Raw genomic sequence first — 15,774 nt, 5'->3', positions numbered from 1 at the left:
ATATATATATATAATTGCATATCTGTACTGTACAGTAAGAGCCCAAACTGTGCAGGGGTACACGGAGAGGCCTTTAGGCACCTAAAGCTTGGAGGTGGCAGGGACATGTTACTCTCCTGACCCTTTCAGTTGCATTAAGTTTATCCTAAGGCAGAGCTAAATGGGAAGAGCACTAACCAATTTCAACATGAAAAAAAAAAAAACCAACAACCCCCAAGTCCTAATGAGTTGCCATTGGTCCCAAATAAAAGCATTATGAAGTAGAACAGGGATGTTAGTAACTCTGAAATATGTAAAAGGCACCATGCAAAAACATGCATGATGAAGTCAGGAAGTTTCATGTTTTAAGACTGAACTGGAAACAAACGCCAGCAGTACCTGCAAGTTGAGACGAACAATGAAACCCTCCAGAAATTCAATTCCGTGGTGGATATATGATTTGAGACTTCTTAAAATGCATTGTGTTTTAACATGAATTTAAGTAATATATTTTAAGAACCCAAAGTATCTTAATCATGACCGTTATGTTTTTGCTTAATACAATTAAAAGAACAAGGCAGAAGAGGACCTTTTACAAAGAATATGAAGAATGACTGTTATGAAGAGTAATAATGAAATTTATGAAGAATAAGACTGAAATAACCACAGTTTAAAAACCAAACTCACATGATTCAATGAATTTAACAAGTAGATAAATTGTACTAGTTTGTTGGAGGGCGGAACCGAGACTTTTGTTTTTATTCTGAGAACTCCTTAGCCTAACAGAACCATACATCATAGCACGCATTCAAAAATCAGGCAAACTCAGGGTTTAGAGCTCCAAGTTGGAACTGTAAAGCTTCTGCTCAAATTCCACTGATGCATGCTCCAAAACATTATTCACCTTAGCACAGTTTTTCTCCCCCAAGGAATTTCCTTTGTTTTCAAAATTGTTAAAAAGTAATCAAGTAGCCCAAGGAGGAATTTGCAATGCAAGATTTGTTAGCACTTTGAAGTTAAGCATCAATCTCAAACCATTTAAAAATGCTTTTAAAGGCAAAGCTACTAACACATAAAAGCCGAATTTGCAGCTGTTTCGTACTGCTAGAGCAGCTGAAGCGAACTCATGAATCTGGCCTTTAATTTGTAATTGGTTTTGTGACTTGCAGTGAGCTCAGGAACACAGGTCGCTGTGTAGGAGATGAGGGAGAGATCAGTCCTCCAGGAGCATCACCCCTGTGTTTGCAGAGCTCCCTGCAAAACCTCTCCCCGGGGGTCACAGCAGCAGCAAGGCAAGGGAGCAACCTCGGAGGATGGCGGCCATCTGGTCTACCCTGTAGAAGTGGTCGTGGCCCACACCTCGTCTACATCAGCCACCGAGGCAGCAGAACAAGCACACTGCACGCAAATCGCCTGCAAAGAGGTCTAGTGCAACATTAGACCCCGCTTTGTTGGTGCTGTGCAGCTGACTTAACTTCGTATCTAATTACTGGGCTACAACAATCATTAATAATTTACGCAAAGTATGACCTGGTTGCCTCCAATACCGCCTGTATCAAGATTGCAATTACATCAATGGAAAATTTGGTCTTCATTATCTTCTTGTTATTATCCGCTGGAATGTAGGAAGAACTGTCCGAGATAAATACCTGAAAGGACCTGATAATTAATAGACAAGCTTGTTCGGATTTGCTTGTAGACCTTCAGAAAATTCCTCCACCCATAATCCTAAATGCTACAAACATGCAGAGGTTACGATGCACACTACAAACTATGAGCTTAGATTTCAAATGAAAAAGACTCCATCTACCCCTACAGAAATGATCAGTGTCAGGACAAGATCCCTTGAAAATAAGCTTACAAAGCAAGGCGGTCACAGGGGCGACCCAATCGGCAGGATGGTCCTGTTGGTGCCCAGCAGCTACCCCAGGTTTGTATGAGCCTTCAGCGTGCTTTCTTGGGATGCAGGGAAAACCTAGGAGAAGCTGCTCTGCTCCTTTTGCTTTAAACAAGTGAGGTATAAATATAGAAGCCTTGGAAAGGTGCCTCGGGTTTGCTGCATTTCAATTGCCATAACAATTGGATTATGATCCTCATTTATCCTCATTGACAAAGTAATCGAGTTTGGTCAGCGGGATCTCTTCCCTTCCTCCTGGAGACCACAGATGGGTGACGTGGCCCCAGGTCTGCGGGAAGGCAGCAGGGCCCGGCTCTGGCTGGCACCCAGCACCTCCAAAGTCCCCCAGGACAGCCTGGGCAACCCCACTGACCCACCACGTCCCTCCGGCTGCAGGACTTGGGGCTGTGAGCTGCTTCTAAGGGAGTGGGGCAGAAACATCTACCATGGCATAGGGTGCCTTGTTTGACCCAAATGTGCTTTTTCCAGTCACTTAGGTTGGTAAAGAACTTCAAGATCATCAAGTCCAACATCTTCACATAAATCCGAAGCATGGAAGCATCTGTTGGATAACAGAAACATCTAAACAGCAGCTACCAGGGAGATTCAGAGGTTACTGAGGCTGTGCCACTCCTCTCCCCCCTGCTCCTGATGCTGCAAATACCTGGAGCAGGATCTGTAACTGCAACCTGAAGTACCCTCAGCTCAGAGATGCAATGTTCAGAGAAGGACATCTGAGGGAGAAGGCATACGAAAACCTGCTCTGAGGGATAAAGGAGGAACACCATGCTTTTAAAAGAGAACAGGTCTGCAATAGATATGTCCTATAAGACCATCACAAAACAGAGAGGAAAAAAACATGGTAAATATTCTACAGCACATAAAAGCAGCCCTAGAGATGTCCCAGAATAAATACAGGGGAAGAAATTATTACATATAGCTAACAGAGATCCACATTAGCAATAGCATTACAAGAAAGATTACCTCCGTCAAAGCCAACCCCTGGAGACCTTCTTAGGCTAATGTTTGTCCTCAACAGCTGCTCTTAAAGTCCTTATGAAACAGGGCCACCTCATATTGCAGCACCAATTTCGCTTCTGCTCACTCTTCCAGGGGAGAAGTAACAAGAACTGAGGCAGACCCCAGCAACTAGAAGCAGCCTGAGCCCTAACCCCCCGCCCCCATTCAGAAGCTTGGGGAAGAAAATAAGATTTAAGTGAGTTCACCTGTGTGATTTCTCCAAGGCTTGCTGGTTCTCCATAAAGAGGGCTGTAATAGCAGACAAAAGCTGAAACCAGACATCTGCCAAATTTCACTTTTCTATGAATCCTAGCAAAGCAGAGCAAAGCCCTGTAGTGCCCGCTTGAAATGATGTGCCCAAAGTTTTTCGTTACCTTCAGTACAGGCTCATTTCTACCTAGTGAGTGTCAGCTTCCAAACACAATTACAAAACAACCAGCGTGCCTATTTTTCCTTTGGTTTTTACTTAAAAATGACAAACGGCGGGCAATTTGCCCCTAGATTTCTCTGAGGCAGGTGTTAGCGGCTTTCATCAGCTGTGAATTTGGAAGTGCTCATGGCCAGAGGGAAGCCCACCGACCTATTTCTATTGTGGGGAAGCCACGCAGAGGCAAGGGGCCTTGCCAGGCTCGTGGCAGGGACAGGCTCCAAGCACAGATGTCCCGACTGCCTGCCTGCTACCTGTGCCACAAAAGCTCTTCTTCCAAGACCATCCTTCCTTTGCCAGCACCCCAGCTCAGGTTTGTGCTCTAGCTGAATTACGTGACTAATTGAAATTTAGCAGACCTCCCGCCCGATCCAGAAATTAGTTTTCACTTTGTCTTGAAACCTGGAACAAAATGCCAAGCTAGGAAAATAAAAAAGGTCAAAACCCACGTGGTATGTGATTCTCCCAGCCAGAAGCGGCTTACTTGGCTAACAACCAGCCCAGAAAGCCTTTCAACGTGCTCACCCCAACTCCAGATCACACCAGAAGTGGCTAACGTGTTCCATTTCTGTGCCAAAGAAGTTGGGGTTGGTACACACGTGGCCTCTGCAATTGCCAGTGAGGTCTGCAGAACATCTCCTGGTGATTTCAGGAAGAGCTGGGGCCTGGCAAACTTTAGTTCCACACCAAGAAACATGGCCTCTCTTAATCAAAGAGTGAGGGGAAAAACAGGGGAAAGTTTAAAAAACACAAAACACCAAAAACCACATAACATGCCTCCCCTCACCAACCACCATCCTCATGCATTTCACTACTCCTCTAGGTAGTGTGAATTTAAGAGATCTTAATTATTCAATGTGTGGTCTATGCATCCCCAAAGCACAGAAATATTCAGATAAATATTACTTCTGATCTAGCTCACTGCAACAATGTTAGGAGAGTTGCTACATGGTATTTTCTGCAGTCTATTGTAAGGGTTAAAGCTAGCCACAAGGTTTAGCCAGGGATGCTCAGCTAACAAATGTTTTGTTCGTTTTAGAGTTCGACCTGAGCACGCTTATTATACACTATAACAGAAGACATTTATAATTACATTTTTTTTCTGTATAATCGTTTCCCTTTAAAAACAGTGTTTGCTTTCTGATGAAATATGCAGACATGCACTATAGCTATTACTGGTTTCATAAAAAAAAATAAATCCAGCATGGAATATAGAATTTGCAATTTTACAGGGCTTCTTTAAGGTTTTTGTTTTGTTTTTCCCTTTTTTTTTTTTTTTTTTTTTTTTAAATCAGTCAACAAGCCATTTCTTAACGAAACAAATCTTGTTAATGAGAAACTCATGTCAGGGAAGAAAAATTCTACCCTTCTGGATTTTAATATAAGCCTGTTTCTCTTTTGTGCATGTGCCCCAATTTTCCCTTGTCCATTTTCAAAAGGATTCATGCACACTTTGCTCTCTGGAAATGGTAGGACGGCATTTAAGTGGAGGATGGACAGTTATTATCACCATCAATATCTACACAACCAGTAATTTTGGTAAATCAGACCTCCAGCCCCACAGCATTGCTTTTTAATCACAGGAACTACCAAGTATTTTTATACTGTCCAACACAGAGGTGACAAACGACTTCTCTGGCTGCTCTCCTTCCTTTGAGGCACAGGACATAAAACATACACCAGTTGAGAGAGGACTGCATGGATTATCAGACCAGACTGCCTACGTTCTTTGCTCAGCTTTTCTTCCTGCTTTATTTTGGACACAGTCAAGGGGCTGCGGGAGATCCTGTGAGCATAGAGTGAGCAAACTGAGACACCAATATATGGCATTACAGTGCGTTGCCAGAGCAAGCCAGCTGCTGAAGTGAAGAAATTTAGCTTTGCCCCACCACATATTCAAGATTTGCAGATGGATTTTTTTTTAATGTGTTTATATGTTACTCCTAATCATACAGAAATCTGCTTTTGCCTACACTTCGGCTTGTCCCTATCATAGAATACAGTTCCCAGGTGGTTGCGGACCAAGTGGTGAAGGTTTGGAGGTGCCCCAAGGGGTCACATCAGCTCACCTCCACCCCCTTGCTGGAGAAGACCAGCACCTGACACGCTGGACTCAGCAGCAAATGGACACACCAGCAACAAACCAACCCACCCACGTTGCAGAAAGCAACCGCACCTGGACTCTGATACAGCTGACTTGCAGCTTTAACGCAGGCAGGTGGAGCTTGTTCCAACACCAGCACGCACAGATTGAAGCAGCTAACTTTCACCACTTCCTGCACAGCGGTGGCACTTGGGAGAAAGCTCATAGTCAAATAGAAATACAGTATCTGCAGTAAAATACATACAGAATCACCGGGAAAGTAATTGCTTTTGGTATAAATGGTCTTTAAAATTTTCTCCAGCATAGCAGTCCCTTCAAAAAGAAAAAGAATAAATTTACTGCATGTGAATTTATTCAAAGCCAGTAGATTCAGTATAATGAAATCCTCCTAAGTAAATATCTGATAAAGAAGCAAACACTTAGCACTTGACCCCAGGAGCTGGGGTTTCTTGACACACGGCTCTAATGCGAAGCAGCAGGAGCCTCGGGACTGCGGGCACAGGGCAGCGAGGAGCCTCCAACAGAGGCTCAGCTCCAGGGAGGTGCACAGGGGAGAGCCACCAGAGGTGTTCTTTGTTCTCTGCAGGGGATGTGAAAGCTCCCTACCTCACCATCTGTGCTGTACCCTTCCTTTCCCAAGAGCTGGGAGACCCAACACAGCTACATCTAGCACAACAGATTTCTGAGATCCCTCCCGATTTGTTTGTCCTGCTGCCCCAGGTGTGAGAGGCAGGACACCTGGGTTTTTCCCTACACAGTCAGATGATCCTCGTGAGACCTTTATTAGATGGTTAAAGAAGAGATGGAAAAGGAAGTGCCATTCAGTTGCATCAAAAGCTCTCCATTCCCATGACCCTCAAAGCTTGCCCAGAGCACTGCCTCTGCTACCACATCCCACCAGGAGCTGAAAGCCCTCGTGCCCCACAAGGCTGAGCATACTGCCAGCCACTCTCCTAGGGATGGGATCCTCCTAGATCTCATCTTCAGCGTTTTTCTGCTCATGTAGAGCACTGCAGGAGTCCCACTGGATCTGAGCAATAGCTGGGTGGCAAATCCTGCTCCTGCAGCAGTAACTGAGGCCAAGGTCAAGCCCACCGCCAGCACCACCATTTTAAGTATGTCACAGAAGATGTACTGACAAACTTCCCTGGATTCATGCCACCACTGTATACAGCACATCACTTAATTTCCCAGAAAAGCCTCTTGGAGAAGCATATGGGAAGTTTTCCCATGAAAAACGACAGCGCTCAAAGGCTTTTCTAGCTAGAAACCACTCAACAGTATCAGTCACTACTGGCATCTGGGATACAAGCTTCGAAGCAGTTAATCTAGTGTTTTAGCTGGAACCAGTTGACACTGATATCCAAAGCAGATAATTGTTATTGCAGAACGCAGAACTATTAGACAAGGAAAAAAGGAAAGAAGCAGGTCCAAAGAGCAGCACGGCCATGCCATGCATGCCACAGCCGCTCCTCCTGCGAGCCTTCCACACGCTGACCCACCCGTACAAGTGCTGGTTCTCCTACAGCACCCATCCAGACCTGCCACAGCTGCATTTAGGATCACTGACTCCCCTTCTGTGGCCTCCCTCTATAGGGGACTTTTAAGGCAACAGATAACGCAGTGCTTCACAGCCTGCTCATAAACCACCAGGACAAGCCGCCAGCTAGGTCCCAAGCTCGGAAAAAAACACCGAGGCCAAAAGTTTTCACCTGAAAAAAGACCGTCTTTCATTTCTTTTTTTGGGGGGTAGGAGCGCAATGACTCCTTGTCTCCTTGAAACTGGAGACGAGAAGGATGGAGAAAAACAGCATGAACTAGAGAGGAGCCAGCCTTACTGTGCAAGGCCACCAAGATGGAGCCGATTCGGGGTGAGACTTGAGAAGCCAGCGCTTCCTTCCTCCATCCTCATCACCTCCCCATCTCCAGCACCCCAACCGCCAGCAGGGGCCTCAGCCAGCCTTCAGGGTTTCTGAGGGCAAGGCTGGCTTCTCATCCTGACATCCCAGCGCACTTCTTATCTTCCAGGCTTGCCTCCAGAGCCCTGAAGACCTGCTGGTTATTTTTCAGGGTGATCCACCAACACCAACCTGTGCAGAGCGGACAAGGGAGCTCACGCCTGTGTCTGGCTTAAGGCACCGCAGCACACCTCGCATGGCTGCCATCTCCTGCAACAAGAACGGTCGCAGCTCGCTCAGGGTACCAGCATATGTTTTAGGGATGAATCAGATTGTAACCCATATGTTAGGGAGACAGGCCAGACTCCTGAAAGAGTGGGGCCAGGAGATGGTTTCTGCTAGCAGAGGGCTGGCAGTTGGAGGTTTGCATTGAGTTGTTACTTCTACAGCTGCGATGAAAAATCCTTCCTTAATGCTGTTTTGCAATAGCGGGAGTCTGAGTCCTCACTGAGTTGTATAAGCAGAGAGGCCAAGTTGAGAAGTGCTGAAAAACTGCAATTCCCTTCCCTCCTTTGGGGTGCTGCAGGTCAAGGCGGAAGCACGACAGCAAGGAAGTTTGCCCTGATGCTGCATTTGCTCTGTGGGGTATGCAGAGATCATCTAGTCCCAGGGCCATCACTCTGGCATCTTTCATGACCACTGAAATCTCTTTTAAAAGAAGAAGGTTTTATTAAAAAAGTTAGCAGACAATCCAAATGTCAGAATGGAAATCCAGAACAAGGTTAAGGATTCCTTTTTCCCCCTCCGTACAGCTGCACTAGAGGTGAATGAACACCAGAGCGTTTTGATTTCCTGCCTGGTTTCAATAAATGTTGCACTCCCAGGCACCCAAGGGACTGCTGTGGTTTGTCAAAACCAATTAATTTTCTTCCACAGAATGCTTCGGGCACCTCAAAATGTCGTTCAAGAGCTAGCACACATCTAAGGAGGAGGGAAAACTAGCAATCGAGCGCTGCTCAGGCGCTGCATCAGGAGCACAGCCCTGCAAACTCTCACCAACAGCAGAGGCGAGGCAAGAACCAAGGCACATCACCTGCTGACGGGAGGGAGCCGAGCACAGAGTGGCAGAGAAAACACCATGTTATAAACCCCAGGAATATAAAAAAGAAGCTGCCGCTTGTGAAACATGCCAGAAATAAGTCTCCGACGGGAGAATTCAAAGCTGAGGGTTTGTCTTTCTCATTCGTATTTCCTAGTATCTGTTGCTCAGTGCTGATAGATGTAGTAATGAGCCAGAGGTGACAAATTGAACGGTTATTAAGGCAGACAAGTCTTTGAGTTGGGATTCTCAAGTTCCTTTCCCAGCCCTTCATCAGACTCAGTGTGCAGAGTAGGGATTTCCCTCGTCTAAGCCTCAATTTACCTACTCACAGCGTACAGACTGTGATGTTTTCCTTTCCTATATTGGGAAGCGAGAGCAAACTTGTTTGCAAGTAATTTTAATAATCAGCCATGAAATGCACTAGATGTAAGCATGGTATTATCATGCTATGATTTCTTTTTCAATGAACAACAAGACGCAGAGTATAAGAGTATATTGGAGCTATCATTTATACTCAGAACCAGGCATACGCTGTTTTGATGCTGTGAATGCTCTCCGTGCATATACCTCCTGTCTGTTAGCACCAGATGTACAGCAGCCATCTCTTCCCCCACTACAAAAGGGAGGAATGGAGAAGAATGTGATTTTCCAAAACGCTAATGCTCCGCAGAAGGGGCACAGGACAAAAGACAGGTTGAATTTTAAACATGTTGTCTGGAGCACCCTAGGCTCACCCTGCTAGGGCAGGAAACAGGCAGCTGTTGATGCTCCCCACAAGCAGTACCATAAGGCCCAGCCTAATCAGTGCCAGGGGAGCCAGGAACCGAGGCTCCTTAGAAGATCCCAGGGCCCTAACCTCAGGTCCAGTGTCATTCCTGATGACAAAAACAGAATGAAAGAACTTCCAGAATTTAAAATGACAGCATGCAGAACAGCGAAGCGAGTTTTAGCGTAACAGATCTTTAGAAGAACCAGGAATAAATCCACCTTTCTTCCCTTCTGTTCACCAGCCACAGTGTGTTCAACAGCCTATTTGTTTTAAAGAGCAATCCAACATTTATCATTACAATATTGTATGCTCCTCAAGCCACATAACCCCCTGCTGTGTCCTCCTTCTCTATTTACCTGGCCTTACAGTCCCAGCAGGGAATGGAAAACCTGCTCCCTTGCTCCCAGCGACAAGCGAAGGCTTTGCTTGGGCATCCAATGGATGAGAATTAACGCTACAGCTTACATGGTCCCTAGAGTGGCTCCTCTGACATGTACAAGCACCTACATCTGCCACCCATCATCCAAGGACTCACCCAGGCATTTAGGGAACTGCCCTGGTAGAAACAGCCATGCCTCTAACTCACAGCACCTCTTTGTACAGAGAAATAATCCCACATTTCATTCAGACCAGGTTTTTCCCAGCACTCTTATTTGATGTGTATCCTATGGTCAGTGCCCCCAGAACATGATGCTGTTGGTTATGGTAGGTGCTGAGCAAAGACATCTGTCCCGGATGCTTACAGGTATGAAAGGTCAATTAAGAAACAAAAAAAGTACAACCAGAAGCCCCATAAGTAACTGAACCAAAAGCACCAGACAAATAAAAATCCCCACACAGAAACACCCCCCCAGATGTATCAGAACAAGGAGATGCTGCACTTGTGTCAGTTGGAGCTGCTCAGCCCAAAAGAGCAACAGAAGGAAAACAAGAACCCATAACCTCAGCATCGCCTCCCTGCTTCATCTCCTTCCTTCACCTGCTTACCTTCCTGATGCCCTCAGCCTCTGAGTCAAGCTCTCCCATGTAAGCAGATCACCAGGATTTTCAACGTGAACAGGCTGGTCTAATATCAGACTCCTCTCTCTCTCTCCCCGCTTCTAGTAGTGTTTTGACTCTAAATAATTAGAAGGAAATAAGTAACACAACCAGCAGAATCATTGCGGGCCAATAGGCCAGCACAGCTGGGTGTTTGCAATAAGGGTGCCGTTTGAGTTATTCACATCAGGTGTCAAAGGTAATCTGTTGTAATGAGAAACAGTAAACGTGCTCACTTAACATGCAAGCCTGCAGCTGCAGTTTACCAGGTTTAAGCCACACTAAAACATAAAAACCACAAATGTGCCTTTGAAAGCTCACCTCTGCTGTGTTCTCCCCCACCTTTCCAGCCCTCCTCCGTTGCTTCGTACAGAATGACAGAGAAATGACATTGTACTGCTTCCCCCATACAATAACCCTGAATATCTAACAGTTTCCTTCCCTAAAGCTTTTAGTGCAGCTGCACGTTTCCACTCAGGCTGCTCTGCAGCCCAGCATTTGGAAGTGCCGGATCAGCTGCAGGGAGCATGGGATTCGGCAGGGGCTGATCCCAAGTGTTGGCCCCACCAGCCTACCAGGGAGAGAAGCACAGGACCACTTGCAGCCTATAAATAATGCCTAAAACCTGAAACTATGATGGAACACGCATTCTTTCTTTATTTTCTATCTTGACCTGTGATGGAGTTGCATTTTTGGTTACCAGCTCCTCTCACAGGAGACTGAATCCCAGGCTGTATCAATTCCCCTGGGAATGAAAGGGAAAAGAACCATCTGGAGAGAACAATAAAACAATTAACTTTCCATTAAAGAATAATCTATGTCTGTTTGTAAAGCGGCAAACTTTGATGATCTCCACCTAATTATTCACTTTGCATTCCAGTAGGGCTGGTCTAGATTTTGCCTGTTGGTTTTGAACAGGTAAAGATGTGAGGACCACACAGCCTCCTCCGGCCAGGGGCAGGACAACCAGGCCAAGACATTTTGGAGATGTTAACCAAGGTCTCCTCATCCCCAAGGCTTCACACAGCTGCATAACGGCAGCACCACCAACTGCAGCAGTTTGCTGAATATTCATGAGCATCACAGCCACATGGCCACGGACTGGAGAAGTACGTCGGGGACGTTTTTGGACACGACGTGCAGAGAAGCGTGCTCAGGACCGTGCACACCTGAACATCAGTCTGTTGAACACTGGGCTCGTTTCACTTGTCGCTGACAGCAGTATAAATCAGAAATGACTCCATAAAACTCAGCAGCAATCCCCTGCTTTTGCTAACTCACCAACTAACTGCAGGTATATTATCTTTCCAGAGTAATTCTGTAGAGTGAAAGGGTTCAAAGTGAGGGCTTTAAGGACTGTTTCTGTGCCTGTCACCCTTCCACACACATCCCCCTCAGGACACATGCTGTACACCTGATGGAGAGCAGCCCGGGTCACACCACATGTTTGTTACACGGCCGTGGGCAGCTTGACCACCTGCCTCAGTTTCCCAGTGGGTAACACCAATGAGCTCGTACGCATGCGTGCCTGCACCTCCTTCCCCTTTGCACTCTGCTTTCCAGCCAAGGGTTTCAAACAATTGGGAAGGACCAAATATAGTTTAAACTAAAATTTGCTACAGCATGAATACGCCTTTTTGGTCACCCAGGTCACTCCTTTAGGAAACCCACCTGGCACTCTCAGCTTTCCAGCCTGAGAAGTCGCGCACCTAAGAGCTGGCGAACAGCGGGACGGTGCCTGGGCAATGGTTTGCTGCTACTACTGACTGCTGGGGTCAGGCTCCATGAAATAGCACAGGTGAGACTAGCCTGAAGTCCTTTTAGCCTCAGACTTCCAGCCTGCCCTTCCCCTACAAACATAAGCCTCATCTTCCTCTGCCAAGTACACCTGCTCTCTCAAAGCTGGGCTCCCACGTCGGCAGCAGCCCGGCCACGCACGGCACGGGCACAGCAGCTCGGGGCAGGGCCACGTGCAGCTATAAATTATTCATGCACGTTACTCAAATTATGCAAATGTACAAAAAGCTGCAGCATATGTTTCCCTGACATCTTCCCTTCCAGTATGGATGCGACGCAGTTGTCGCAGGGAGGAAGAGGGACAAGTAAGAGGATGGGTGCAAGGGGCTGGCAGTGCAAGGCACCGGCCTGCACGAAGGGTGAGGGAGGATCTCCCTTCCCAAACCAAGCTGCTGCAAGGACGAGCACATTGAAATGCCCCTCCTTGCACGGCCGGTGCTGAGCAGTGCTGAGGCTGCTGAACGGCCCAGGCAGATTAAAATAAACCCAAGCTGTTTGGAACGGGAACGCGTTTATCTGGCATCGCGCGCTTCCTCTTATCAAACACGGGGAGAGCACAGCGACAGCGTGCAGAAGTGGGCTGGGGGGAGACGGGGAGAGGAACAGAGAGCACCAGGCAGACACATGCAAGGCTCTGCCCTCGGCCCCCTCCTCTCTGCCCCAAGCACACAACACAGGCGCCAGGCTCTGCTTCTCCCCAGCCTGCAGCAGGAGGTGGACATCTCGAAAGGAAACAGCTGGGTGTGCTCTGCTGCAGTCCTGCAGGCCAGTGTGCACATCGTGGTGCTGGACTGAGTCTTGGAGGCTGGCATCCCACTCCTACCTCTGCCACAAGCCTCACGTGTCCAAGGAGCGGAGCTCTGCCCTCCTCTCAGGGCCTGCCCTACCCAGCAGCTGCAGAGAACAGACGCATTGCTCAGTGCACGCAGTGCAGCGACTCTCTAACAGGGTTCATTTAAAGGTACCATAAAGGCTGCCCAAATTCTCCATGCCTAGTGAACACCTGGGTAACTGTTTCTATACCCAGGGATAACAAGAGTGAGCAGAACTGGCATTACACACCTCCTAGGAAGGCCTAGGCTACGTTACTATTGTGCCAATAGTTAGCCAAGATCAAAAAGGTGAAGAGAAAAGCTCGGCAGCCCCTTTGATAGAAGCGCCTTACCTCCCAGTGCTGGCATTAAGGCGATGCTAGCTCTGTACCAGCTCCCGCAGCCACGTGAAGCACTCGGCACTGCAGAGACCCCATCGCAGGAGGGGAGCTACTGCAAGCGACTGCAGCAGCGTGCGAGGTGGATGCTGCTTCAGCTCTTCAGATCCAAGCCAGAACCCTGCTTGTATGTGGTGGGGTTGTGCCTTTTTTTTTTTTTTTTTTTTTTTAAACTAAGTTCTTGTTTTTGCAGGGCTCAATCACAGTTCCTCACCTGTGGCTGCCTCAACTCAAAGACGGCCACATTTCGAAAACCAGAGGTGAGACATCAGAGGAGTGCTGAGCAGAAGGGACAGGCAGCTGCTGGGAGGCAGACAATGGTGCGGGGACACCTGCTCAGATCCTGGTCTCTGTGCCCCCAGCCCCAGCCAGCAGGATTTGTCCTCCCCTTTCACAAGAGACCAGATCAATGAACTGCAGCACTGCTGCCAGGCAGAGATGCCAAACTGGCAAAAACAAAGCTGAGAAAACAGCATAAGGTAACAAGCGAGAACAGAAGACAGAGAAATGAAAATGCACTCAAGTAAAATGAGATGTTGATTACAAGGACAAAGTCCATCCACTTCTGCCACAGCACTCGCAGCAGAGCCCGGGAGGGCCATCTGGACTTTTATGGACCGGGTATTTCCTCAGTGCCATCCGAAGCTAAGCCCAGCAACCACTCGTATGCGGGTGAGGCGGATCCGAGCACTGCCTCTGCCCTCCTGAGGGAAAAGGGAAGGTGGTTACAGGAACAGCTGCTCGGACTTCAAAGTGGCCCATTAGCTCTGCTCATCCAAGCCACAGACAGGCCCAGCTCTGCTACCCACCTGCGCCTGCTAACGCCTTCCTGCAGAACTGGGAAAGGCACAGAGAAGCGCAGAAAGGGAGCTCAGCACTTACACAGCTCAGTTTTTCCCCCAGCTATTGTGAAGGCTTTGGTTTCCTCAGTAATTTTCAAAGAAACTAGCCCATTAACAGGCAGCCACGGATAAAAGATGCTGAGGAGGAGGAGGAGGAGGTCTGACGAGCTAGCTGCTCACTTCAGGAGACACAGGATCTAACAATTTAGGTAACAAGCAAGAGGAGACTGGCAGCCTCAGCCCACTCTGCGGCAAAGGAGGCTCACAACAACCCCAGGTGGTGGCTCTGGCTGGGCCCACCTCAAGCACCAGCACAGTAAGACACACCAGTAAGTCAGGGCATGCTGCACCAGCACAGGATGGAAGTGGCACAGCTCCAGCATCAGGCCTCTGGATGGATTTGCAAAGGGATACAACACAGAGGCATGGCAACAGCAGTGCAGAGACCCAAGCCCAGCACCAGCCCCAAATGTGCACTGCACATTGTTCATCCTGCCTCAGCACTCTTCATCTGGTGCAACCATCACCCTACCACCACTGTCACCCACTAAACCATGTCCCCAGGCACCACATCCAACCTCTCCTTAAACACCCCCACAGACTCCACCACCTCCCTGGGCAACCCGTCCCAGTGCCTGACTGCTCTTTCTGAGCAGAAGTGTCTCCTCATTTCCAACCTGAACCTCCCCTGGCACAACTTTAGCCCATTCCCCCTCGTCCTGTCACTGGTTACCTGTGAGAAGAGGCCGACCCCCAGCTCCCCACACCTTCCTTTCAGGGAGCTGCAGAGAGCAATGAGGTCTCCCCTGAGCCTCCTCTTTTCCATAGGACTTGTGTCCCAGGCCCTGCAGCAGCTTCGCAGCCCTGCTCTGGCCACGCTCCAGGGCCTCGATGTCCTTCTGGTAGCGAGGGGCCCAAAGCTGAACCCAGCACTCGAGGTGCGGCCTCACCAGAGCAGAGCCCAGGGGGACGATCACCTCCCTGGTGTGCTGGCTGCACTACTCCTGACACAGCCAGGATGCCTGTTCCATCACCTGCTCCATCACCTTTCCTGGCACCAAGGTCAGGCTGACAGGCCTGTAGTTCCCCAGGTCCTCCTTATAACACCTCTTATGGCTGCTGCGTTTTGCAGCATAAGCACTGGAAAAATAGCAAATTCATTGACTTTGGTCGAAAGTGAACAACATTTACTTGTGCCAAAATACTGGAAGAAACCGAAATTTGGTGCACTGTAGCAGGAAATGCCAAAACCAAACATTTTTTGTCCTACAAAGTAATGAAGAGTCCATTGCAGCCATGGAGAAGGTCACTAAGAAGAAGAATAGAGGTTGGGGAACCGGGTTTTTAATGTAATATTCTTTACTGTAGAATAAAATTATTTGAAGAATTTCATCCTCTTTAGATAGAAGTTCATGGTTCCACGTATCGTTGTGCCAGCCAGTTATATCTGTACAGATTTCTGCTCTCTATTTCTGGTGATCCACGAGGGCTGCGAGGGCGGGGAGGAAAGGCAGCACGCCCTCGTCTCTCCACACGCTGGGATTTGCTTTGAGGCACGCCTGGAGGAACCGGCCAGCCAACGAACACAATGCTGTACCACAAGCACCAGCTCCACTGTGCAGGGAATCAGTTCAGCAAGGTCAGAGTCCTCCTGACAGCACTCAGATGTATGTGTGGCGACATTCGCACTT

The 15,774-nt window shown here is 48.1% G+C and overlaps 1 protein-coding gene across 5 annotated transcripts in view; it reads right to left on the bottom strand.

Annotated features, from left to right (window-relative positions):
- The window catches only part of CACNA2D2 (calcium voltage-gated channel auxiliary subunit alpha2delta 2), a 167,337-nt gene that overhangs the window by 124,558 nt on the left and 27,005 nt on the right, over positions 1 to 15,774 (bottom strand). Inside the window, exon 1 of one of the 5 annotated variants that reach the window (XM_068694172.1) lies at positions 10,184 to 10,237. The exons of the other annotated variants lie outside the window; for them this stretch is intronic. Coding sequence (XP_068550273.1) covers positions 10,184 to 10,222 — 39 coding nt within the window. The 5' untranslated portion in view covers positions 10,223 to 10,237. Of the gene's footprint in view, positions 1 to 10,183; positions 10,238 to 15,774 lie in introns of those variants that run through there. 5 annotated transcript variants of the gene reach the window in all.

Source organism: Anas acuta, chromosome 11, assembly GCF_963932015.1.
Source record: "Anas acuta chromosome 11, bAnaAcu1.1, whole genome shotgun sequence".
Taxonomy (NCBI): Eukaryota; Metazoa; Chordata; class Aves; order Anseriformes; family Anatidae; genus Anas; species Anas acuta.
Note: the sequence above shows the minus strand (reverse complement) of the source record. Positions and strands in the feature narration are given on the sequence as shown.